Source organism: Heliangelus exortis, chromosome 1 (assembly GCF_036169615.1).
Source record: "Heliangelus exortis chromosome 1, bHelExo1.hap1, whole genome shotgun sequence".
Lineage (NCBI taxonomy): Eukaryota > Metazoa > Chordata > Aves > Apodiformes > Trochilidae > Heliangelus > Heliangelus exortis.
Genome location: NC_092422.1, coordinates 11,520,712 through 11,548,162, shown reverse-complemented (window position 1 = coordinate 11,548,162; position 27,451 = coordinate 11,520,712). Strand labels below are relative to the sequence as shown.

The 27,451-nt window shown below is 43.7% G+C and overlaps 1 protein-coding gene and 1 long non-coding RNA gene across 3 annotated transcripts in view; one reads left to right on the top strand and one right to left on the bottom strand.

Moving 5' to 3' along the window:
• MAML2 (mastermind like transcriptional coactivator 2) overlaps positions 1-27,451 on the top strand; it is a 216,794-nt gene that overhangs the window by 127,865 nt on the left and 61,478 nt on the right. For both annotated transcript variants that reach the window (XM_071734073.1, XM_071734082.1), the window contains exon 3: positions 17,149-18,618. In XM_071734073.1, the coding sequence (XP_071590174.1) occupies positions 17,149-18,618 (1,470 nt within the window). The remainder of the gene's footprint in view (positions 1-17,148; positions 18,619-27,451) is intronic.
• Positions 11,123-27,451, bottom strand: part of LOC139791631 (uncharacterized) — a 34,643-nt gene continuing 18,314 nt past the window's right edge. The window contains exons 2-3 of the long non-coding RNA XR_011723975.1: positions 26,417-26,512; positions 11,123-11,407 (exon numbers count right to left, since the gene is read on the bottom strand). This is a non-coding gene — a long non-coding RNA (uncharacterized lncRNA). The remainder of the gene's footprint in view (positions 11,408-26,416; positions 26,513-27,451) is intronic.

The following is a 27,451-nucleotide window of genomic DNA, read 5'->3' as shown; positions in this document are numbered from 1 at the left end:
CAGCTGGTGTGAACCCCGTGGGCTTCTTGGACCAGCAAAAAAACCCCATGGGTGGGGGGCAAGCCTGTCTGCTGGTTGCAGACTGCCTTGATAAATGCAGTTCACTTGCATGAAATAGCAAATCATTAAGCTTTGTCTGACAAGCTGCAAGTTGACCCAAACTCCTGTGCTGTAGAAAGGAACTGTGCTGTGCTGAGGGCTTGCTCAGGTAACTATGGAAACTCTGCTTCTCTGTTAGGCTTTGAACGAACTGTTCTTAAGTGAAAACAGCTTCAACCTACCATCACTGTTTAATAAATAATCTGCCAGCAGAGGAGGATTCAGGTTGGGAGAAGCTGTGCTTCCTTTCAACTAAGCTGGAAAACGCAAAAGTAAAATTCAGCAAAGCCATATGCAGAATTTCCATGAGATGATTTCGGTCCTCTGGCATGTAAACAAACCCCTCACACACACCTCAGGGCTGAGCTCAGCGGAGGGGTCTGGGGCTGGGGGACCCCGCTCCTCACTGATCCTTTCCCAGCAGGTAAATGCAGAACTAGAGCTCAAAGTGCTTCTCTTGCTTGTGATCTCCCTGTCGTACTTGAAGTAATTTCTAAGCTGTAAGTCATCATTTTAGATCTACATGAGCAAAATGAGAAGTTTCATTGTATTAGTCAGGGAGAGAAAGAAAAGGAGATAAAACTTTTAAAATTTGTTATTTGGGACTGGCAGGGTGAGATTCAACCTGCGTTGCTCTGTGATATGTAAAAATGCATTGGGGTCAGAAAATAACAAGGCACAATTCCTGAGTGGGAATGATGTTTACAGGCTTTTCTTTTACAAGTTCTGATTCTGCCAAGGACATTACATGAGGACTTACAATTTGTTCTTTATAACTAAGAGATGTTTTGAACTGTAGCCAGGCAGTCTGGGCCAGGTTCTTCTTTTAGGCTCTGATGATGTGCTTTGGGGCCCAATATGAGTTTTCTGTTGACTTCAGTGGGAATTAGTTTATTTGGGCATCTCACAGGCATAAGGGTGGGCCACCTTGGTCAAAGTTGGCCCCATTTGTCCTGCTTCTCTCTGCAGTAGGGTGAAGGAGGGATAACCAAAGCCATGCAGCTTTGCCCTGCTGCTCAAGCTTGCCCATATATTTTGAAGTCTGAAGCATCTCTTGCAGCATCTTTTGTACATGACCTTCATGAGATGGGATGGCCATCACAATGTATCCAGAAGTGTTGTCAGATGAATAGAAAGAAAGGTTCTGGGGCCAGCTGAGCATCTTCCACCAAGAGAGAACAAGTCATACAGATAACCACCAAGATCTTAGGTATCTTCACACGTAAGCAATTCAAAACCTGCCTTCAGCACAGTCTCCTGAGCAGTGAGGAGAGCTCCCACTCAATGCTCTCTGCAAGGCAAGCTAAGGCACTGAGGGCCACAGTGTGCCCTTTCTTCTCTCCCTGCCCTCTCTCTCTGTGATCCCATCCAAGTTTGCCTGCCAATATCCACTGATCTCTGCCAGCATAAACAGTGGCAGAGGGCCACAGGGGCTGCAATTCCACTTATGAGGAGAGGAACAGTAAGAGATCAGTTTGGTCCAGAAAGCATATGGAAGTGGCCAAAATGGAGGTGTGACCAAAGCAAAGAGAAGACCTATAGAAATAGCCCCTTCAAAATACTGCCAAAGTGTGGTAGGGTCACCTCTGCCTTCCCTAACTCCTCAGCTTGGGTAAAGGACAACAGTTTGAATCTTCTGAATGTGGTGCCACAGGGTCCATCTTCATCAAGAAGATCCATCTGCCCCAGCTGTGTCCATCTGGTGTCAGGATATTGAATCTATTAGGATTGCCAGGACTCCCCTGTATGGGACAGGATGCAGATGAGATGTATAAAACAGGATTTATTGTAAATAAGAAAGGATCTTATTACTTATTGATAGGCCTTATAGTAGACCTAGAATAATGATTAGAATTATATCTATAGGCAGTACGAGAATACAATGACTACAATTTTTGTAAGGATCCTAAAGACTAAAAGTTAAGAATTCATACATAGGGATTTGATGGTTCTTACCCTTCAGTGGCTACTGCTGGGGATCCCTTTTTCTCCTTGACAGGAGTAATCAATTGAGCAGGTGTCCCTGCTGGAGGGAGAAGGTCCAGCATACCTTCTTGGGAAAGTGTACAGGATTCTTACCAATGAAAACATGGGACAAGACTTTTATAGAACAAAACGATTGACTGCTGTCATTTAACTGCTGAGCCATACCTCCAAAGTCTTGTGTTGGAGAACAAAAAGGAAACAAAGGAAAAAACAAGGAAGCCTTTTCCCTCATTATACAAATTCTTACATTTATCTGTCTGTTTGTGTTCATCTTCCTAGCTGAAACCAAACTGAGCTCTGTATTTTTCAGCACAGGAGAGCAGCTGGCACCACAGATACCAACTTGGCCTTCTGTTAGTACTTCCAAGATTGTTACCAGTTCAGAGTCTGCTATGGCTTTCCCCTTCTGTGGAAGCTCTCCAGCTCCAGGCTAAGGACAGTGAAGCTGAGACAAGGAGTGTGAATCTGAGAGACAAAGAGCAATTGAATCATAAAGAGAAACTGAGGTGGGCCCACTGAGGCAGAGCATCCTGTTACAAGGACCCAGTCACCATCCCAGGGCAAGCCAGGAAGGACGTCAGGGGCAATGCCAGGGCAAGTGGGATTGCTGAGGAAATTAAAGGATATGTGTTCCTTACTCAAAAAACCACAAATCTGGAAGACATCTTCCACCCTGTCCCATCTCTGTTTTATCAGGATCTGTTGGATCCTGATATGAAGATTAAGGCTTTCAGACTCACATTCTCTGGTTATTGTATTTGAGGCTGGGACATGAAGCCTCTACTCGTGCACTACCCAAGTAACTCAGTGGGGTTGAGTGACTGTAATGCAATTTGGCCTTTTGTCATTCTGAGTGCTGCTATGACAAGGCTGAAGTTCCCTGGTTTGTGGGGAACATATTTCCCTCCAAACAAAGGACAAACCAGAGCCAGGGCCCATCCACATCTCTGGATGAGCAGGGTACAGTGGTGCTGCTGAGGCAGCCCTGAAACCACTGGGGCTCTGGGGGAGCTCTGGCACTGTGTTTGGCTGAGCACCTTCCACCAGGAGACACTTGCAATGAAGAAGTGGATGTTTATCACTGCAATCTATCAACATTTGGGCAAAGTCTACCTTTGTAGGTGAGATAGTTTCCACTCTTGATTAAAAAAAGAGGGAGAGAGGTTCAGAGGCTTAGCATCCTAATGCTTAAGTGCCTTAATTAAAGGGAAACTTTTGCTTCAGGGTAGCTGTGGGTAGCAGAACAGTCACAGACAACACAGGCTAAACAGAGAGAAAAAGTCTTTTTTTTTTCTTTTTTCTTCTTTTTCTTTATTTTTGGATAAGCATTCACTTTGGCCTTTCATTAGCTTTGAAACCTTCATATACATGTCCTTAATAAAGAAAAAAAAAAGTCCACAGCAGGACATTTGTAATCCTTCTGATTTAGATGTTTTAGTAATGTGCAAGTTTATCTTGGAAGATAGTGGCTGACCTGGAATTAAAACTATGGCTCTGCCATCCTAAGAGCCCAGACAGATGATTTAAATATAATAGTACAATATAGGTGTGTGTGTGTGTGTGTGTGTGTGTGTGTGTGTGTATGTGTGTGTGTGTGTGTATACATATATATATATACACACACACACAGGCATACATATATATATATATGCATGTACTATATAAATACATCTCTAAATAATCATAAACTCTATTGAAAGATTCTTTCAGCACAAATGAAGTTATGGACAACACCTGATTAGCTCAAACACTGCAGAGTGGTGCCCTATAATATATTCATTTCCTGTTCTGGTGTGGTTAATTGGGTATTTCAATTTAGTTACCACAGTCAATAGCACTTTCAGTTGAGTGTCTTAAGTGTGTATTTAATTTACTGTCGATTTAATAAGCCAGTGGTTGTGTGTTAAAGCTGTTAACCATCTGGATGGGCTTCAGAGCCCATCTCTTCTCTTGGGTAGCTGGGGCCTGATCCAACACACACTGATGTCTACAACAGCCTTTCTGTTGAATTCAGGAGCTGCAGACCTGGACTCCTTGGGGAGCAAGGAGGTGGGCAGATGCCTTTGGCTTTGGGCTTCCTGGCTGGGGTGTGTGAGGGAGGTTATTTCAAGGTGCCCTTTTCTGTTCTGTAGGCAATTTCATAAAGCACTAATGGCAGGAAGAGCAACCCATGACTCAGGGCTTGGTGATTGTGAACTATGAGACTGATCCTTCTGGGTTAGGATTTCAAGTGAAACTTCTAGAGGCTTCTCACAGCCTGAGTAAGGAGGCCACAAGATGGGTCATACCTAGGACAAATTAAAACAAACACAACAATTTGAGAAGCCTCATTCAACCAAAAGATCTGTTTAACCCCTGACACAAGGTCTGGCAGAGCTGTTCATCCTCCCTCCATCTCCCATGAGTCTCTAGCTCATGCTGTAGATCAGGAGCTGTGCAGGTTTTGTGATCACTAATGCATCAGGGAGCAAAAAGGGCGAACTGGCGTTGTCTTTTCTGATTTCAAGGGCTCCCTTAACAGGAGTATGATTTGTTTAGCTGAAGGATGATACAGCATTAGTGCTGTGATCACAGGATCTGGCCTTTATCATCTGTGGACCTACCCATCCTATCTTTGCACACTCCTACATTCTAAGCAGGCTTTGGAAAAAAGGTAAGATAACACCATATCAGATGCTTTAGAGTCATGCTGTGCCTAAAGATGCTGATATGTACTTGAGGGGATTTCCCAAAACACTTGAGGCAAGGCTGGCCAAACATGACATGTAGCACTATCTTTACAATATAGACCTCACGTGTTGGATGGATGAGAAGATCTGGACAAACAAGAGGGGGGTTTAGGCAGAGGATGAATACCAGGTTCTTCAGCTTTGCTGTGAGACAAGCAGGAGGATGGTGTTTTGGGGGATCCTAGAGTAGCCTATTGGTGCAGGCCATGGGTGCAGGCCCACTGCTTGCCTCTTACTCCAGTCAATGTTGAATTTAACCATCAAGTCCCAGTCATATAAGGCCAGTTACATGATGTTGCCCAGACCAGGGAGCCATAGCTGTCTGGCTGCTGAGCTGCACAGCATGTGGGAGGCACAGGTTCTTCAGGGCTTCACACTCCCATGCCCCCCAGGCTTGAAGCCAGGCTGCATTTAAAAATGAGGAGCAGAAGCATTCTCAGGAACTGGACTTCAGCACATGAACTCAAGCAAAGGAAAATTCTTCTGCTGCAGAAAGTAGGCAAAAGGCAACTGGAGATGAATGGGCTGCCTGACAGTTGGCAGACTTGCAGACTGTCTGCCATAGATGGTAATATAGGCACTGCAACTATTATGGCATCTAAAGTCAAAAAAGCAATAAAAAGCTTTAACCTCTGCTATCCAGGAAAACAAACAGTGGCTTCAGATGCTGTTGGTGGAGAGAAGTCTCTGCAATGCTCATGTAGGTCTAGAAAGGTCTGCTGAGCTGTGTTTGGGATTAAGGGCTAGGAACGCCTGGGTTCATGCTTTATTTGTACTAGTTACACAGCCAGTTTGAAAAAATCATATTACTGCTGTTATTATAATGATATTGCTATCATTACTGTTATTTTCTTAACACACCAAGGGAGCCAGGACAGCCGCGCTCTATTTCTTACGTGAATGCAAACAGCGTTGAGATTCTTGTGGAGATCAGACACCAGACACATTCCTACATTCTTGTCTGATGTTCAATATTTTTCCATGAGTCAAGGAGAACAAGAATGGGCATATTGTGTAAATGCAAAACTCTGCCTTTTTAAACTGACACCATGAATTTCAGCCCTGCCTCTTTGTCTCTCTCCTACAAGCAGGGGCTTTTCAGCCTGCCAGATTTTGTTACTTACTGTCTTAGAAAACAGAGGGAGGGAAGAGTCAGCCCTTGTTAATTCATTGTCCCAGCTACCTAGCAGTGCTGTATCCTTAAGGACTGCTGGGTTTTTTTGCCCTTCTGAGATGGTGAAGAGCTGTAGCTTTCCTGCCAGCTCCATTGTGTTCCCTTATTGAAAGCCTGCAACACTAGAGGCACTTAAAAAAGAAGCGAGGAGTCTGTTGCAATAGACATCCAACAAGAGTTCCTGCTGCAATCTGCACTTCCAGTAAACACTTCGTTCATAATCCAGATTTCAGGCTTCAGGGCTGGTTGTTAATAAAAAACTGATACAGGTCGGTGTAGCTGCATCTGTTTACAGCAACAGGAAATTTGGCTCACTGCTCCATCAGGGTTCAGTACAGCTTGACAGAGCAGGACATATGCAGATGAATATCAGCATATATGATGGGGTCTCTGGAATTTTAATTGCATTTTGGAAACGTGGCAAAACAGTTTGCCACCTCTGCTTTTTAAAGTGCATGTGAAAGGTGCCTGACTGATGACCTGAAGACTTAATTCATCTGTGCCTGTCAGAGCAACAACTGCCCTGGAGACTGCTCAGATTTGGTCCATGTCCAAGACTTCATGGCCTGCCTTTCAAAAGGTTCCCCTAAGTACAGACCACTGTAGACAGAAGCCTGTGTGCAAACAAAGAGGTTTTCCAAACAGAGATCTCTTGGAATTTTTGTAGATATTTTAATAGGCTATAAAATACATATTCCCACACAATAAATGAGAATAAGTATATATCCACCAAAGTAAGTCTGGCCTAAGTAATATACAAGGGAAGTTTCACTGAAGTGCTTAGATAACCCTGACTTTTTGGTCAGTCTTTCTGAGAGTGGAAAGTTGGTGAATGCCCACCAAGCACATTTGACCCAAACCTTCTTAGCTTAGGCTTATGAAAGAAGGGGGAGCATATGAAGGCTGAAAGAAACTAATTAGCACCAAGAATGATGTGGTCATTTGTCCACCAGTCTGCTACCTCCAGAGTTTCATATGCAGCAGTTCACAGTGCAGCCCTTCCACTGTAATGACTTCTATCACCATTAACTGGTGCTGTAGAGGTGAAAGTTTGTACACTGAGTTATCAAAACTGAACATTTTTTAAATCCAGTCTTGTATTTCCTAACTATATTGGGATCTATATTTTGACACCTAAATAGATGTCTGCTTTTCAGAGGTGCTGAATGTCCATCTCTTTTGGAATTTAGCTGTTAAGCAGGGCTTGTTATTAGTGTGTTTGACAGTATCTAAATGCATGAAGAGAATTTTTCCAGAAAAAGATATGAAGTGCTCTCATTGGAACCTTATAATCAAGGATACAGAGACAAAGTCTAGCAAAGTTCTTTTAAAGAGCTGGATATCTCAAAAGACTTCAGATCAGAATTGAGGAAAAGAGTAATTTTGCAACTCTTGGTCAACCCTTTCATTGTCTATGTCATTTAAAAGGTACTGACTGGTCTGTTGCTTTCTCTGAAGGGATCTGCATAGAGAGGCTGACATTTTTCAAATGCATTGTCATTTGTGGCTTTCATCTCCTCCCTCATCATATATATCATCAACCAGGAGACAATTCAAATTTATATCTTTCTTCCATTCACTCTGTATTCAAAGCTTTCCAGTTACATACCAGATCTGTCTTAAAAGTGAACAATGAGAGGATGAGAAGCAAGGAACACAAATTGCTAACTATATGTAAGGAAAAAAAGGGGGGCAGGTTTGGGGCCAAAGAGAGAGTATGAAATCTTCACCCTTGGAGGTATTCAGCACTTGCCTGGACAGTGTCCTGAGCAACCTGATGTAACTTTGAAGGCATCTCAGTATTCAGCAGGGCCTGAACCACATGGTGTCCAGACATCCATTCACAGCTACATCATTTTGTGATCAAAAGGACTTGTAAGGAATTCTCCGCTAAGACCCTTGCCATGAAACTTTTATTTTCTTTCTGTGGTAAACGGACAAATTAACTCTTTTTCTACTGTGTTAATGGTCTGCAGAAATGGAATTAAGACACCTAGCTATGGAGCTGTACAACTGTAAAGGGTATCCACTGTATGACTCTTGCTGGGGACCTACTCCAGGTGCCTGGACTTCCCGATCTGCATCCACAGAGCAGCAGAATAGTTCTGCTGTCCTGGTGTATATTCAAGGTGGAGGCTACAAAAGTGATAAAGGACAGATGCAGTAAAGCTCTGTTTCAGTTGAGGGATCCTTAGCGTCCCTGGCTGAGCCATTTTCACTGTGTAGCCAAAGGAATGCTGGTTTTTTCGTGATGATTGGGGTACCTACGTGCAGTCTTGCAGTAGTGTGTCTCCTTGTCACAATGTGTTGACAAAGGAGATGCTGTTCCACTCAGTCATTGCCAGAGTATTTTGTAACTTTGAATTTTCAAAACCAGGGGTAACAATTTGCTCTAGAAACAGACCCAAGGCTCATGTGGAAGAAAAGATTACTTTGAGAATACCTATTTCCTTTCAGGGGTCTAGAGCTGCTCATTTTTCAGTGCTGTTTCTATTTGTGTGAATTTACTCAACAACTGCCTGGTGCACACAGAAACTAAGGCACGTGGGAAGCATCAAGTTGAATTTATCCACTTCTGGTCCCATTCACTGAAAACTGTCATTGTGGCCAGAAATACCTGAAAGCCTTGTGGTGACCCTTAGTGGTTTATCACTGCAGGAGATGGAATGCACAGCTGGTGGGGATGGGTTCCTGTCCAAAACTACCAGGAGCAGCTTCATCAGCTGCTTAGCATCCAATGTGTGTCTGTCATGAGACTCAGTGGTGAGTCCAGGATCAGTGATCTCCATGAAACTCATGGTCACCACAACAACATGCAGTACCAAGGCTCCTAGGGGACTGGGTCTGCATGAACGTCTGCAGCAAGGGTTTCCCTGACCATCTCAGCCACTGGCATTGCTGCTACAAGCCACAAACCACAGTGTGTGCTCAGCAGCAGCACTTGGCCTCAGAGGGGCAGGACAAAGGACATGAAAGGCTGCAGTGTGCAAGCAGCCTCACCTCAACACTGGGGAGGCTTGCATGTCCTGCCTTGGCCCTGTCTCCTTCAGCCTCTCCTCAGTCCATCTGAGGGTTGCTGAGGTCACTGCCATTGAACCTGTGTCCCACAGACAGGCTGAGGCATGGCTCTCACATTTTCTTTCCCTCTTTTATCCATTCCCTGCACCAGGTTTTATAATAATATCTTCTTCCTACCTATTCAGTGACCAGGGTGACGTCTGTTCAGTGTTGCCCAGGGAAGCTGTGGCTGCCCCCTCCCTGGAAGTGTTCTGTGCCACGTTGGATGGGGCCATGAACAACCTGGTCTGGTGGGAGGTGTCCCTGCCCATGCAGGGGGGTTGGAGCCAGATGATCTTTAAGGTCCCTTCCAACCCAAGCCATTCTATGATTCTGTACATTTTAAACCATATGATGATGGCATCTGGTGCAGAACCAACATCTCTTGAGACACATGAACCTTATTGCAATGTCATGTCTTTTTTCCAAAGCAAATATTTTGTAAAAGTTAAGCTTTTTCTAGATGCTTTGTGCTGTCAAATATTCTCTTTTCTAATCAGAGAGAAAAAGAAAGTCAGAAAACTTCCTTTCTTCTGAGACGTCTCCATGATTTTTACTCATCTACTTCTGCAAACATCTTTCACTCATCCTGTCTACTTTGCTTGTCATTTTTCACATTCTCTTTAAGCATGATCTTTAAAGCTTTTCAGTACCTGAAAACTGTTTGGGTTGGGCTTTTTTTTGCTTGCAGGTGCCTTTTTCAAACATTGAGCAGCTCCTGGTCCCCTCTATCTACACTGACCTTTCCCAGCTCCTGGAGCATTCCATTCCTTCCTTGGTGGTTACATGTTTCCAAACCTTTCCATTCACTCTCTCTGGCCATTTGCCTGGGTTTGGATTCTTGCAGCCTTGTAATAAAATATCATCAAGATGGTAGTCAAAAGAAAACCAAAAAATGCAAAATTACCTGAATGGCAACATGTGATAGTCCAAGAAAATAAGGCATTTGAGGTTCCTACAAGCTGATAATGACCATCGATTGTCTCAGATCGATTTTTACTATTTATTCATGTTCTGTCATTCTGTTTGTGTTTTTTAGGCTAACACTGCAAGCTGGCTGTACAATTAGTATCAAACTTTAAGGTAGTGGTGGAATGGCTCCAATTTTTACAGTTTTCTTCCAGACTTCTAAAATGTTGGAAATACAAGAGTTGTGAAACAGGGTCATACTGGTGTCTTTTCTAAACCCTTGTGACATCTCATCAATAGCAATGAGAAATATCAGAGGAAGGTACACAATCATCTTCCTATGCCTGTAAAAACCACCACTCCTCCACCTCACCTCTTCATTCCCTTCCCAGTGACAACTGCAGCCAGTCTTGATGAACGATAGACTGGTTTGGACATTGATATTTAATGTTTCACATCCCCTTCTTAATATTTTATTGTAACCTTTCATAAGTCAGCATCTTCCCATTTCCAAACAAATGCCCAGCCCCTCTTTAAATGTTGCTGAGTTCTGGAACTGGATCCTCGGACTCTGTCCACATTGGAAAAAATGTTTATTATCTCACTGGGATTGAATTTGCTGCTGTTCAAGTTTTTAATGGTCAAACTCTTGGTTTGCTAAGGTCAAAACACTTGGCTTGTCCTGGCACAGCATATTTAAGCTCAAGGTTTTGAAAATGGCTATTAAATACTGCTTTTACCCAATGTCCTTCCTAATGGGGTAAATGAGCTTGATGAGGACAGACTGGGAGATGTCAATACAGATCAAACCCAGCCATCATCCAAGGGAATGCAGCAACCTTGCTAGAGGGGTTCTCTTACCATAGGCCTGGATAGCCTAAAGATCACTTTGCCACTGAAGTTTTTGGCAGAGGCTCAGGACTCCTTCCTTCTAACAAGAAGCCATTTTACCAGTTGCTCATGGAGTGTACTTGTCAACACAGTGATGGAAGGCAGTTCTCTTTGTTATGGCTCAGAAGGTCTGATGCTGGAAGCACAACTGGTAATATGCTGAAGGGATCTTTTTTTTTTCCAACTGATAAGTGATGATTGTATCTCCTGTGAACTGTAACTTACCCAGCAGAAGATTTCAAGGCCAAATAGTTGGCATAAGTGTCCTGTGTGATGCATTTATTTGCAGGAAGAGTGAAACAGTCTAAGTATGTTTTTATTTTTCAAGGCTAGATAGGTGATTGCCATCTTCCTCCATTGCATGAACTTTTGATAGAGTGAGGCATAGGAGATGGGTGTGTAGACAGGTAAGAAAAGCCCGTGTGTGGGCATGGATATATACTCTAATGAAGCCACAAAGCCTTGCACACCCATTTTAGAAGTGATGCTAGGCAGAAAATCAGGATCAGAGACTGCTCTCAACAGTCTTCCCTTAGGTGAGATCTGCCTATGGTATTGGTCTCTGAAAGGCAAATCAAACAACAGCAGACACATTTTTAAGGATTAGGAGCTTCCTGTGCAAGACAGTATGTGTTTTTAATACTTTAAGCTGACTTATGAAACTGATAAACAATGTGGAGGGTGGTGTTGGATGACCTCTTTTACATGTCTGATCATCCTGTCAACATTTATAATGGATTTCATATTTCCTTCTCATCAGGACAGGATCAGTTAAGCAGTCGCATTTCTCAAAGCTCAGGTTGCATTATGCTTTGTTCCACACTTCATGGTAATAAAAGTTGACATAAATTTCTGTAGATTTCAGACAAAGTGGTCATTAATTTACTCATTGTTGAAAAGGAAGAAGGGAATAAAGGAAGAAAGAAAAGAATGAAAGAAAAGAATGGAAGGAATAAAGGAAGAAAGAAAAGAATGAAAGAAAAGAATGAAAGAAAAGAAGGAAGGAAGGAAGGAAGGAAGGAAGGAAGGAAGGAAGGAAGGAAGGAAGGAAGGAAGGAAGGAAGGAAGGAAGGAAGGAAGGAAGGAAGGAAGGAAGGAAGGAAGGAAGGAAGGAAGGAAGGAAGGAAGGAAGGAAGGAAGGAAGGAAGGAAGGAAGGAAGGAAGGAAGGAAGGAAGGAAGGAAGGAAGGAAGGAAGGAAGGAAGGAAGGAAGGAAGGAAGGAAGGAAGGAAGGGAGGGAGGGAGGGAGGGAGGAAGGAAGGGAGGGAGGGAGGGAGGGAGGGAGGGAGGGAGGGAGGGAGGGAGGGAGGGAGGGAGGGAGGGAGGGAGGGAGGAAGGAAGGAAGGAAGGAAGGAAGGAAGGAAGGAAGGAAGGAAGGAAGGAAGGAAGGAAGGAAGGAAGGAAGGAAGGAAGGAAGGAAGGAAGGAAGGAAGGAAGGAAGGAAGGAAGGAAGGAAGGAAGGAAGGAAGGAAGGAAGGAAGGAAGGAAGGAAGGAAGGAAGGAAGGAAGGAAGGAAGGAAGGAAGGAAGGAAGGAAGGAAGGAAGGAAGGAAGGAAGGAAGGAAGGAAGGAAGGAAGGAAGGAAGGAAGGAAGGAAGGAAGGAAGGAAGGAAGGAAGGAAGGAAGGAAGGAAGGAAGGAAGGAAGGAAGGAAGGAAGGAAGGAAGGAAGGAAGGAAGGAAGGAAGGAAGGAAGGAAGGAAGGAAGGAAGGAAGGAAGGAAGGAAGGAAGGAAGGAAGGAAGGAAGGAAGGAAGGAAGGAAGGAAGGAAGGAAGGGCAAAGAAAGAATGAACAAAGAAAGAGAGAGCACAAAAGAAAGAGAGAAAGAAAGAAAAGAAAGACAAGAAAGACAAGACTCTTCCAGAAAACAAATAGTCAGCTTGCATGATGAGAAGCACAGATCTTCCATGCCTATTTGTTTTGTACACAGTAATGACTGCTACATTCTGATTAGCAATCTTGACCTAGTTAAAGTGCTATTGTTTCTCTGTGTTCACATTGTTCTAAAAGACTGTGACTAGACATGATATTTTATAATCCATCAGATGTAAAATCTGCATAAAAAATATAATCATTGTGCTTCAGCAACTTGGATCAAAGCCCTGATGTTACATTTCTAGGCAGTACACTGTGAATAATATGGTTGCCTTTTTAAGTTGATATGTTCAGTTGGCAAGATGTGTCATTTTTCCATAAGCAAAGGTAAGTTGTGGCATTCCTAACACACTGATTACTATTCCAGCCTTGTTCCCAACTAATGAGAATTAAGTGGATAGTTGTCAGCCAAGTAACAGCCTGATTTGTTATTATAAATTCAGTTCTAGTGGCACTTATTACATTAAACAAGGAGTAAAACTTGTGTTCCCTCTCAGTCAGCATTGTTATTGACAGTGGTGCTTATAAGGATTAACCAGAGCTAGGACAGAGCTAGGTACAAGAAACCCTGTGTAAACATGGAGTCTTTTTCCAAAGAGCTTGTGACCAGAAAACAAGGTTGTGTTACCAGAAGACAGGGGGAAATGGTTTAAAACTTGGAGAGATCCAGGTTAGACATTAGGAAAAATTCTTTCATGTCGTGAGACACTGGCACAGGTTGCCCAGGGAAGCTGTGGCTGCCCCCTCCCTGGAAGTGTTTGAGGCCAGGTTGGATGGGGTCGTGAGCAACCTGGTCTGGTGGGAGATGTCCCTGCCCTCCACTGTTAGTGTCCCTGAGCAGTTTGTCCAGGAACTGCCAATCTGTTCTCCAGAGGCTTAGCCCAGGAGGTTTTAGCTTCAGAAAATGGATGCCTGCAGCAGCTGCCTGTAGGTGGGTGAAGGCAGACTGACTCACCAGAGCCCTCACAGCCAGAGGGCTTACAAGAACCCAGGCTGCCAGGAACTGCATCCTCTCTGTGATGGTTCACACAGTGCTGCCCACCTGTCTGTGGGATGGAGCTGAGCATGGAGTGCTTCCTCCTCTCCCCCTTACTGCCATGTCACTCCTTTCCCATCACAGAGCCTTTCAGTTTGATGCAGCTCAAGTCTGAGCTGTGTAACCATGAGCCCCTTTGATCTGAGGAGTGTACCCGTGTGCTACAGGAACTTCTGCGTTACATTCAGTGACCCAAATCAATCCTGGCTTGCAAATCAGAAGAGATAAAGCTTGATAACTGGCAAGCTCTTCTTCTACCCTCTGAAGAGCTTGTACTTTGCTTGGGAAAGAAGACCTCAGCTTCTGAATTTCAGTCAGTAGTTGAGAAATGTGATAGCTAGCTAGAAACCAGAAAAACATTTGAGTGGTTGAGCCCTGGTCTGCTCTCCTCTGAAAACAGCAGGAGCAATACCAGGGGAGCAGTGCCCCATAGAAGGCCATGTTCAGATGGCAAGGCAGAGGCTTGTGATGGACACTACTCATCTCACTGTGCAAACACAGACCAATCCCCCAGAAACTTCCCTGGCACACACTGAACTGGTAACAGCTTGATGCAAGGAGGGCAAGGGGGCTTCATCCCTGGGGGCTGCTCCTATTCTTCCCCAATGCCTCGACCCCCACATTCCAAGCTCATGGGGGATGTGAAATCAGGACCTTTCCAGCAGCCTTAGGAAGTGCCCTGAGAGTCCCTTGCACCTTTGCAGTTTCACTTGGTCTCATTTATGCTTTAAAATGGGGATATCTATTAACCAAGGTGTTGTCAGTGTTCAGAGGGCAGGGTTTGCAAGGTTTTGGGATGATGTGATAAGCCAGCACTTGTTTAGAAATGCATAATGCCCTTTTTGGTGGGCACTTCTGGACAGCAGATGTCATGAAGCCAGGAGTCCTCCAGCCCATGTTGAAGGAGGGGGAGCTTTGTTAATGAGTGTGCCTGGAGATTGCAGTCCTCTCCCTGGCTCTGCTGCTGACTGCTGGGTGCCACCAGGCAAACCACTTCACAGCTCCCTGCATCCACCAGCAGCTGGTTCACAGGCAAGGGAGAAGCAGCTGCTATGCACAGCCTGACACCTGCATTTTTCATTGTATCAGAAACTCCGGTGCAGGTGCTCTAGAAATGTGAAGATATTTTAACCAGTTCTCTCTGCTTCCAAATGTCAAGCAAAAGCAGAATTAACTCAGAAAGGCATATTAACTACATAAAGCTTATACCTGTGCAGAGTATATGTTATCCATTACCTGTTCAGCCTTTTTATCAGCAGCATATCTGAAAGCAAAACATGCTGCCAAGTCATGTATTCTGGTGACCTGGGGATTTCCCTATTTCTCAGGAAGATGAATTTGAGGGCACAAGAATGATTTATAATGAACACACTGACAGCAAATATGATATTAAAAGGAAGTGCAGCTTATAGGTTGTTTTGTTTTGTTTTGTCAATTTTTTTGCAAAGGAAAATACAGTGACTCATGTGTCGGAAGGAACAAACTAACCAAAGACAGTCTGTGCTCTTTGCAAGTGACCACTCAAAAGTCCCCTGTCCCCAGGGGGACACCGAGTGACAATTAGTTACTCTTGAAAGCACAAGGTCTGTGTACTTGTACAACTAGGCACCAGCATGTCTGTCCTTATGAAATGAAAACAGGAATCTGTGATTCAAAACTATGCTGGAAACTTCGCTTGTGATATGAGAGATTTTCAGTGTCGGACAGAGAAATTACAAGCTTTATTTTTAAGGGGTAAACTCAGTGACCTGCTGATGCGGTGGAAGGATAAGTGGGTATGGAGGAAAAAGACATTTGCCAGTTGAGATCTTCCCAAGCAACTCACTGGTATTCACACCAGAATTAAAGTGTTCACACCTGGAGTTATATCTGAAGAGCTTTTACCTATAGACAAATCTGGAGTTGGGGGGGAATGGAGGCCACAACAGAGTATTACATGCCCATGGACTTCTGCACATGAACTGGTGTGGCACAAATAATATCACTGGAAGACCTCTTTAGTTTTTCTTCCTCCCATACGGCAAAATAAGAGTGCTCAGTGTTTCCTCTGGCCATCACATGCTCCCGAGGTATCACAGTTTGCAAGGGTGCCATTTTCTCAGTGATACGCACACGTGTTTGTCAGATGACATTGTTGCCTCCAAGGCTGGTGCACTTCTGCCCAGGCGCAGAAAGGCAGAAGACAAGGCAAGTTTCCCTGCAGAGTTTCCTGATAGAGCTCAGAGCTGGAGCAGGGCCAGGCTGTGTGCCCAGGGGGTGGAGGGCTGCGTGCACGGCAGCTCCTTCCCTCCCGGCATCCGCCTCTGGAGCGCAGAGCTGGAGAGATGACAGCTGGGTGTGTTTAGGAGTCATCTGTTCTCTTAGGAACCACGTTTTTTTAGTTCAGTGCAAATCTACTTCAGGTTATCTGCACTGAGTCCCAACTTTTCAGCTCGGTGGACTGCACCTTTGTTTTGTGTGCAGGGGGTGGGAATTTTTGTGTGCGGCCACAGATAAGGAGTGAGATCAGAGGGAGGGGGCTGTGAACCTCTTTCCCTCCTGCAGATGAAAATATCACTGTAAATATCCAAGGAAAGGAAACAGAGTTACAGTTCTTAGAGCATGGTTGTGTGGACTGTGTTTCATATATAGCAGATGTTTCGGGACATAAACAATTAGGGCTTAATGCATTAATATACATCTCTGGAAAATAATCCAGCAGTACATCATGGGCCAGACCCTTGGCTGACATAACCTGACGTGGCTCCAGTGGCTTCATTTTCAGTTTTGAACAAGTTAACATCTAAAATCTTTAATCACACACATCTCTGGCCAGTATAAATCTATGTGAGATTTGGATGTCTGGAACTCTGTGCCATAAAAATGTCTCCTAGGACCTTTGACCTACAGCAGTCAAAACCGTTTTTTTGGATTATACACCAAAATCTTTAGAATATAAATCCTGCAGCACTGGAGAGGCACAAACGCAGATTTCATTACTGCATTAGCCTCTGCTGTCTGAAAATATTCTAGGTCTGTCTAGTATAGTTAGATGGGAGCAAATCTGGGGCTGATATGTTTGAGGCTTTGTCAGCTACAGCTCTGGGCACCTCCCTCCACACACCCCCCATGGGAATGGGGATCTGTGATCAAGAGGAGGCAGCAGTGCTCGAAAAATCCTGGTGACTACAAGGAGTGGAGGGGGTGGTGGCAAGGATGTATCTTACTTAAAACATATTTTCCTACAGTTCTGCACAGTTTCATTGACTAGGAAAGCCCAGAGTAGCTTTCTGTACTAAGCAATGCTTACGTGACTGTTGACTTGCAAGATCCTTCTGTTAATCAGACTAAAGTTTGTTTCTTCGGTGTCATCTAATTTTTTTTTTTTTTTTTTTTTTTGTCTCTGCTTCTTTCAGCTCCAAGGCTCCTTGAAGAGAAAGTTGGTGGTAAATCTGTCACCTGTCAACAACAAGAGGCCCAATGGTGTTTCAGAGAGCTCTTTCCTTGACATTAAGAGGTTAAGAGTGGGTGATAATATCTCAGTGGGACAAGGTGGACAACATGTTAACAATTGCCAAAGCCAATCAATGTCAGGAACTATGTCTGTGGGGCAAGGATCACAAAGAAAGGCCAGCAACCTGGCAAACAATGCCCATGCCAGTGGGAATGGCATGTTTAATATGACTTTGAGAGAGGTAAAGAAAGAACCAGGAGAAACTGTGTCCTGCAGCAAACACTTAGATGGCCAGGCATCCCATGAGAACATGTTCCCTAATAGATATGGAGAAGATTCGTGGGAACAAATGATGGATCTGGAGCTTCAGGAGCTATTTAATGAACTGACTAACATATCAGTGCCACCAATGAGTGATCTGGAGCTAGAGAATATGATAAATGCTACAATAAAACAAGATGAGCCATTCAACATTGACCTCGGACAGCAGAACCAGAGGGGCCCTGTGAGATCTCTGCAGATGGATAAGATGGTGATAAAGAGTGAATATGCACCAGGCATGAATCAGGCTCCTGTGGGCTCACCACAGATGAGACCTTCTTCCACAGGTCCAGCCTTCACAATGGCCACTGCTGCCATGTCCACCTCTTCACCCATCCCTTCGGTGCCTCAGAGTCAAACACAGGTATCACAGGTCTCTTCTGCATCCAGTCGGCCACTGCCGAACTGGCAAGAGGTGTCTCATGCACAGCAACTCAAACAGATTGCAGCCAACAGGCAGCAACATGCCTTGATTCAGCAGCAACAGCAGCAGCAGAACCAGACAGCCAATTGGTCCACCTTGTCTCCGTCAGGACCTTCCCCTGGACCCTTTGTGCAAGAGAAAATCCCCAGTCCTTCTTTTCGCCAGCAGCAGTTCAGCCCACAAAGCTCAGCAATGCTTGGGGTACCAGTGAATGGAAACCAGACAAAAGGGATGAACAGCTATGTTTATAAACCAACCACTCCCCAGAACAATCCCATGGACATAATCATGCAACAGAAGCCTCAGGACCTCAACAGAAACTTTATCAACAGTGCTCAGCCACCCCTAGAGCAGCATCATGGCAACACAAAGCCTTTGTTTCACTTTAACTCAGAGCAAACAAACCAGCAAATGCCTTCAGTTTTGGGTTCCCAAAACAAGCCTGCCCTTCTGCACTACACACAGCAGGCACAGGGCTCAGCCCCTGTGCAACAGCCACAGCAACAGCCACAGCAACAGCCACAACAACAGCCACAGCCACAACCTGCTCAGCCTCTCCCAAACCAGCCTCTTCAAAGGCCACCCAATGTACCACTAGCAATGCAGCAAAAAATGATGCTTCAGAAAATTCAGCAAAGCCAGCAGCTCTCGGGTTTGCAGTATCCAGTCTCTCAGCAGCATAGACAGGTAAGGAAAATTCCTCCATATTTGTTACAGAATCCTTCTGGTCTGATCAGGAAAAGCCTTTTCCAGCCCAGCCTCATTCCTCCCGGAGGTGCGTGCTGATGTCAGACAATGACCATCTCAGCACACACTTCAGCAGACCAGGTGATGGCATGCTTAGCACCTGTTCAGGCAAATCATGGATCCACTTTTATAAGAATTTCAAGAAATATGTGTTCATAAGTCTTTTTGCTTAACACAATGGAGTGAATATGTCCCTGGTGTATATTATGTTGATACTTGTCCAAAAGGTGAGATAGAAGGGCAGATGCAAGCTTGTTTTGGACTGCAATCTAAGTTTTCTAGATTACAAAAATCTAAGCTCTTTTGAATGGAAAAATTTCAATTACCATATGTTATCTTAGATAATATACTTTGAAGCATTAATTTTCCTCAGGGAGGCAGGGTTAGGAAATTCTGCTTTTAGATATCTTGTGACTGACATGACAAAAACATAGTTTGCTCCTTTGTTATCTTTTTGGCAAAGGAAAACTAAGACTTATCTGTGAACTTTATAAACCCCCTCACACTTCTGGGAATATTCTGTGGATAAAATACTTGTTTAGATATGAAGGTGAAGGTTGCCACAGATACATCTACAATTATATACCACATGGCCAGCTCCCATGGTGCTATCATGAGACAGTGCTCGGACACCACTGATCACTACAGCTCAGCTATGCTGTGTCAAGTCACTGTGCACCAATATCCCAAGGTTCAGACCTGCCAATCAAAGTTTAAATATGTAACCTCACTGTACCCTAGAACCTGGAAACCAGGTGCAAAACAAGTATTTGACCTTGGGAAATTTAAGCCATTTTGAGGACTTTTAATGGGACTTGGGCTCAACACATTCGAAGGCATGGAATGGAAATGCAGATGTGGAGATCATTTGTGGATGTGAAAAACATCCATAAGAAACTACTGAAAAGTGAAAGCCTAAGTCTTCCTCAAGTCCCAGAAAAGCAGCATTGTGAATGATCCATTCAGAACTGGAGTTTCTTTGCCAAACTGAGTGAACAGTCAGATGTTTCAAAAACAGAGTAAAGTAAATATAGTTGTATGCTTGGACACTTCTCTCCTTTTACCTCTTTGAAATTCTTTGGCCAAATAACTATTACTTTCACTAACAGAGCACCACAAGTAGTGAGAAGTTCCTGGCAAAACACTTGGGCAGCTTTGGGTGGGTAGATGCTGCTTTGCTGGGAGATGTTGGAGAACAAGCACTGACAGGAAGCAAGCCCAGCTTTGCTGCTCTATGGGAGGTCCCTGATGGCTGTTCCTCTCCTTCTCAGGCCACTGTCTGTTCTCTTCTTAGGCACATTTTCCTGTTCTCTTAACAGACTGGCAGGCAGATTAATTTTAACAGTTCCTTCATTCAGCATGAGGAAGCCCTGAAGTGCCACATCTACACATTTTTTTACCACCTCCAGGGATGGAAACTCCTCCACTTCCCTGGGCAGCCTGTTCCAAGGCTTGACCACTCTGTCAGCAAAGATATTTTTCCTAATATCCAATCTGAACCTCCACTGGTGCAACTTGAGGCCAAGTCTCTTCTCCTGTTGTTTGTTACTAGGAGAAGAGACCAAAATGTGCCTTGCTACCAACCTCCTTTCAGGTAGCTGTGGAGTGCAATAAGGCCTCGCCTCAGCTTCCTCTTCTTCTAATTCCCTCAGCTGCTCCTCACAAGTTTTCTTCTCCAGTTCCCACTGATTTTAACAATGGGACCATTACCTTATTTAGACTTCACAGTCTTCTTTCTTGGAGGATCATCTTCCACCTCTGAGGATTTCTGAAGATGATTAACAGTAACGAATGAATTATTACCAACATTTACAAACTAACTTCATGATTAATATTTATTTTATTCATACCTTATTCCTTCATGAGGAATCAAGTTTTGATTCTGCTTGTTATAATTGTGTATTGTAAGAACCATCTCAGTAGTGGCTGGCATGCTTGTAGCTGGAAACATGAGTGCATGTTCATGAAGTGCTGCTTCGACATTGCCATCAGATAAAACTGACTGGAACACTAAAAGTTCACATTTTTAGCTGAATCAGCTCACCCTCTGGATTTTTACTCCCCAAGCTTTAAGATCCCCAAAAAGCATTTGAACTTGACTTATCGGCCTTAGCTTGCTAACTGGAAATATGAGGCTTTTAATTTCTCTACTTGTCACATTCACTTTGTGTCACATCAGAGCAAACTTATAGTCGGATTTGCTAATGAGATGTCTTTTGCCTCTAGGGGAAAGTCATAAAAATGATGGAAATCTTCATGGTTTCTTGGAAGGTTGATCTGAATGAAGGTTTTGTTTGCTTCTCTGTTTTGCTCTTTGTGGTTGTGGGAAAGATTTACCTTTCCATTGTCTGTCAGAGTGCAGCATATGCAGTCATAAACTCTTAGAAATACAACACTCTCTTTGTTTAGAGAACAATTACAAGCTCCAAATTCTGCACAGGTTTGCAATACTTACACAGAACTTGGGCTGATGTGGGGAAAATCTGTAACTGGGTTTGGGTAGAAGTTTGAAATATAACTTTACCTTTGTGAAGAAATGTCATCCAATCAGTGAAAGATGCTTCTGAAGTAAGACTCAAAAATTTTGAGTAAAAAATGTGTCATTTTAAACTAGCCTAAGAAATTTCACACATATCTTCAATGTTTTTGATCAGCCATAAGACTTGTTCAATAAGATCCATTTGTGTTCTGTGAACTAGTCAAAAACACTTAAAAAAAAAAAGAAAAAGCCTGTGTCTACTAAACAAAATATTATTCATCCTCTTCTGGTTTTGACCTAAAGCCAAATTAAACTCCAAGGTTTCAAGCTGACTTTTTCTCCAAATTTTTCTTTTCAACTTCATTCACTCAAGGGAAGGGAGAAAAGGCTGAGCTCATGAGAACTGGAACTCTCATGGGATAGCCACTCTATCTGCTACATGTGGGCATGTGCCCTATTTAGTCTTGACTTTGGGAGTGAGGATAACACAAAAGAGTGTGAGAGCTTCAGCCCCCCCTTTACACAGACAACCAGTGTGTTGTGGAATGCTAGAGAGGTTTGGAGAATCTTGGAGAATATTGCTGAATATTCTCGAAGAGATAGGAGGTACGACCCCCTTTACTATGCCCAACCCCATGTTTGGGGGGCCAATTAGATCAGCCCATACTCCGGTGCTACCTGCACCAGGGATTTGCTGTGCTACAGGTAAACACACCGGGTGTCCAATAAAAAGTTATGTTGGTGGCTGGGGTGTGGTCACAGAAGCACTATATAAGCGAAAGTTGCTGCGCAATAAACCAGAAGTTCGTTTATCAACCATATTGGTTGCACGCATTTTCCTTGCCGCTCCTGCACCAGTGGTCCTTATTTTTAAGGCATAGGTGTTGTCTGTGTAGTTACAGTACACAATAGCGTTCCCTTGTGCAGAGTTCAGGGCCTTTTAGTTCCTGTTCCTTGATAATCTTCTCATTTTTTGTTTTCCCTTTTATTTTTTTCAAGATCCCAGGAATGTGGTGTGATCAGTTGTAGTTTGGGGCTTTTTTTAGCCCTTACTGGTGCATGCCTTTTATCATTTTCTTCACCAGGTTCTTCTTAAGCCCAGGCAGTCTCCCTTTCTACACAATACTGACCATAACCTCTCCAAGCATGGGTGTCCCACATGTCTCTTGTGCCTCACGCTGTCTCACAGCAAGGCTTTGTGTTTTGCAGCATGGGGCCAATGGCCCTTCAGATGCTCCATGACCCAGGGCCACAGCAGGGCTGCATCTGGCTGGAGAGCAGCCACAGAACAGCACTGCACCAAAGGGATGGAATCATGGAATTCTAGAATACTAAGAGATGGAAGGGACATCTAGAGATCATCCAGTCCAACCCTCCTGCCACAGCAGGATCACTGAGGCCACACAGGAATACATCCAGGCAGGTTTTGAAAGTCTCCAAAGAAGGAGACTCCACAACCTCACTGGTCAGGCTGTTCCAGTACTCCATCACCCTCACAGTAAACAAGTTTCTCCTCATGTTGAGGTGGAACTTCCTATGTTCTAGTTTAAACCCATTATTGTCCTATTGCTAGGCACCACTGAGAAGAGATTTGCCTCATCCTCTTGACACCCACCCCTCAGATATTTACAGACATTATTAAGATCCCTTCCCAGCTCTCTTTTCTCAAGCCTAAGCAGCCCCAGTTCCCTCAGTCTTTCTTCATAGGAGAGGTGTTCAAGTTCCTTAATTATCCTCGTAGCTCTCCCATGGACTGTCTCCAGTAGATCCCTGTCTCTCTTGAACTGGGGAGCCCAAAACTGGATCCAGTATCCCAGATGTGGTCTCACCAGAGCAGAGTAGAGGGGTAGGAGAACCTCCCTAGATCTGCAGGACGCACTTTTCCTGATGCACACCTAGGCCCTCTTGGCCACAAGAACACATTGTTAACCCATGGAGAATTTACTGTCTGCTAGGACTCCAGGGTCTTTCTCCGTGGACCTGCTTTCCAGCAGGACATCTCCTAATGTGCCACCAACGAGGAGCTTAAGCCCAAAGGAGCTCCAAGTGCTGAGGTGCCCCCCCTCTCCTTGCAGGCCTCCTTCATGCTCTTAAAATGCCCATAAAATGAGTGCTTAGCTGACATATATGCATTGCTCTTAAGTATCTCTAAGGGACAGAGATGGTATTTGAAATAATCTGGCAGCTCTGCAGAGATGCAGAGACAGATTATCCTCTCATTTTCTCCAGTGTAGACCCCGAGTAATTTCATTTGTTTTCAGAGAAGTATAATTGGACTTACAGCAGCACAGTAAGCAGCAGGATATGGTGTTCTAGCTTTTTTCTTAAAGCATGAGCACCATACGGATTTAATAAGGAATGACTGTTAAACTGGCTGATTGTTAGAGTGCTACATGAAAAAGAAGCACTAGGAGAAAGAGATCTAATGACTTTTTTGAAAGTAATAGAAAAAGTCTTTTTGCCATTCACTGCTGAGTGATAACTTAGACCTCTAATTAAGCCTCCAAAATTTTTCAAAGAAAATTTAGATCCTTTGGATGATTCCTATCAAAACAAAATTTTCCTAGACCTTTGTGTTTACTATTAAAGGAGAGAAGAGTACATTTCAGTGAGGCAGCCTTTCTATTCTCAAGTGTGAGGGAATTATTTTGCAAGTTATTTGTAAAATGGAGAAAATCTAGAGTGGCTTGTGGTAATTGGTACAAACTAGGACTCAAATTCAACTGAGATCATGAATAATGATTCCAGGCTTTTGGAATCTGCAATAATAGAAACTGTTCCATAGTGTAAGAAAACAACAATGTGACCTTTCTTTCAGTGCTGGCTATAAAAATAATATTTGGATGACAACTCTTCTAGATAGCTCCATTTTGGTTGCATTCCTTCATGCAAGGGCTTCTGAATTAAATATTCTGGATAGAAATTTGAACATGTCTCATTAACCACTATCAATTGCAGGGTCATAGCTCATTTATGCACATGCAACAAGAGAGAAAATGTCATAAGTTCCTGTATTGTCATGGTGGACAACTGTCTTGGTAGTGTCTTATATCAATCATGCTCAGTTTGCTGAATGAAATATATAGACTACCACACTCTGGATGGTCAGTCCCTTATGATATTGTAATTCAAAGGCTCAGAGATATTGCCAGTTTCATAAGGTTTCTTAACTCTTTGAGTAAAGTATTTACACCTGTAGAATACTAGAATATTATCTACTTAGGTCAAATGCTTCTGAGAATGGGGATTTGGAACGTAGCTGAGATAGTCCCTGTTGTCTCATTTGAACTGTTTTTTGTAGATACTTCCATGAAAATACCAATAAAACCCATCATTGCACTTGTCTGGATGAGTTCTTTGCTAGTGTCAGCGCACTTAAATATCATAGAATCATAGAATAATTTAGGTTGGAAAAGACCTTTAAGATCATTAATTCCAATCATCAATCTAACCTGGCCAAGTCTGCCACTAAGCATCATATCTACATTTCTTTTAAATACCTCCAGGGATGGTGACTCAGCCACTCCAATGGACAGCCTGTTCTAGTGCTTGATGATCCTTTTGGTGAATAATTTTTTCATAATATTCAATATAAACCTCCTCTGGCACAGCTTCAGGCCATTTGCTCTTGTCTTATCACATTTCCTCTTGCCCTATCACATGTTACTAGGGAGATGGACACTCACCTTGCTACCATCTCCTTTCAGGTAGTTGTAGAGAGCAATAAGGTCTCTCCTGACCCTCCTTTTCTCCAGGCTAAACAATCCCAGTTTCCTCAGGCACTCCACATAAGAGTTGTGCTCTAGACCCTTTGCTGGCTTCGTTGCCCTCCTTGGGACATGCTCTCATAGCTCCATGTCCTTTCTATAGTCAGGGGCCCAAAACTGAACACAGTACTCCAGGTGCAAAATACTGGGGCACCATCATTCCGTGGTCCTGCTGGCCACACTATTTCTGACACAAGTCAGGATGCTCTTGACCTTCTTGGCCACCTGGGCACACTGCTGGCTCATATTTATGTAGCCAGCTGTCAGCCAGCACCTCTGTGTTCTTTCCCACCAGGCAGCTTTCCAGCCACTCTTTCCCAAGCCAGTGGCACTGCCTGGTGTTGTTGTGACTCAAATGCAGGACTTGGCACTTGGCCTTGTTGTGCCCTGGTAGAGTAGCTCTGTCCCTCCTCAGGAAGAAAAAGAGCCAAAACCACAACAAAAAGATGAGATTGGCAACCATCTGCCCTCAGGTGTGCTGAATACACAGCATCTCTGTTAGTTAGAGGCAGCAGCAGTGCGAAGTACAGAAACAAGCAGCTTTATTTTTTTCTTGCTGATGGGAGGAGAAAGTTGCAGTTAAGTTGGTGAAACAACCAAATTAGGGAATGTGTGAAATCTAGAGGGCAGGGGACAGTGAGGTGCAAATATTTTGTTAAATTGTTTACAAAGCCCAGCACTGGTAAACTCTGAGAAGGGGCAGTGAAACAGTGACCTTTTTCCACCCTGTAGTTTAGGACCATATTTACTGCTGTGGAGCAAACAGAAGATGTTATTTATTAGCATTGTAAAAGTGCCTGGGAGGTCCACTGATTGATCAAATTGTCATTAAACTGATTAAAATCTGTTTAAAAATGGCCTATATCTCAGTTTCAGTAGTGTTGATGTCTTCTGCAAGAATCAAAGAAGATGAGTTTTACAGAAGAAATATGAAGCATACAATCTACCCTTCACATCTAGAGATGTTGATTAGGGGGCTATGATCCAAGAGGCATCTCATGAGCCATTCAGTGGTCTTGGCTGTGGGCAAAAAGTGCTGCTAGAGACAGGGGTATGGTAAGGGTGGCAGCTGCTTCAGTCCTTTGATTTTACTCCACTGCCACCTGGAAAACATGGGTAAGGGTTGGGAAGCGAAGGGGTGGCTGAGGTGTCTGGTATGAACACAGAGAAGATGATGGTGGCTGCAAAGAGGAAGAGGCAGGTAAGGAGATCCATAGTGCTGGTGGCTGAGATTACATTTTACAGGCCTGGAGTGGTGGGGTAAAGTAAGGAATCATCACCAAAGACACAACATGTGTTTGTGCTTTTGAGATTAACCAGAAAGAAGGTGTAACAGAACAAGATTGGTATAGGAAACTGTGAGGATGCAATGCTGACCAGGAGGCAAGGGGCCAGGGATGCTTCAGTTCTGTTTTTCAGCTACTAATCATGTTAGCCTGTCTTGTCCTGTGATCTTTTCAATAAAGCTGGGATATCAGTAAAAGCTTCTTACCTGGTTGAAGTGAAGATTTCTGCTATTGCTGTGTGGGCATCTGAGGCTACAGTCAAGCCCTGAGTCAACTTCCTGCAGGGATTTTGGAAAGGCAGCCTGGAAAAACAAAGTAATTTCACAGCCATTTGGAGCTTGCATGGTGAAAAACCCTTTCCTGTAAGTTTCTGCTTGTTTTTAGGCAATTTATGAACACCTCAACAAGGCAGGGAAAAAAAAAATAACAAGCCCCAGTTCACATTTTTCTCCCTAGAGTCTTCTATTACTTAAATTCGCTGAAGTCCTCAAGAGAAAGTCCCAGTAATTTGTGTCTCAAAGGTTCAAAATAAAAGAATATTTTTAATGGCAAATATTTATTTCTCCTCTCAGCCACTTTTACTGCTGGTGTTTTCATGGTGGAGACCTGCCCCAGGCCACAGATTCCTGTCATTAAGACAGCAACAGACCTAGTAATGTTCCTTTAATGTGAGTTTTCACGGGTGAATTTACCATTTGTATGTGATGCTGATCCAGAAAATCAGACAGATGCTCCAACCAAACTAACTCAAAACCATCTGCCTGCTTCACTTGCTGCATGCCTGTTTCTGCCAGAGTACATACACAGTCTAAGAGGCAGCTTTTGCCCTGAAGAATTTATACTCTAAATAAGCAATCCAGCAAAACCTTGAGAGGAAGGAAATGTTACCGTATTTTTTTTAGTATTATATATTTTGGGAAAGAGAAAAGGAAGATCTCATCCAAAGCTATTAAAATCAATCCACTGGAGTTGTTGGATAAGGACATTTACAATTGCAGAAGAATCCTCTGACAGAGTCTGGAGTTGAACCAGACTCAGGGTCAGTTTCAGAGGCACTGTCCTTCTGTTTTAGGATAGTGCCTGAACTATCATCCCCTCTCTGCTCAACCTGACCTGACCTCCCCTTGCCACTTGGTCTTTTCTGAAGACCCAGCATCCGCAGCAGACTGAGCTGTCCTCCAGAAAAGATCTCTGGAGTGCTTGCAGCAGTTTTTTATGCCTCTTTTTCTCTTTGTAGCTAT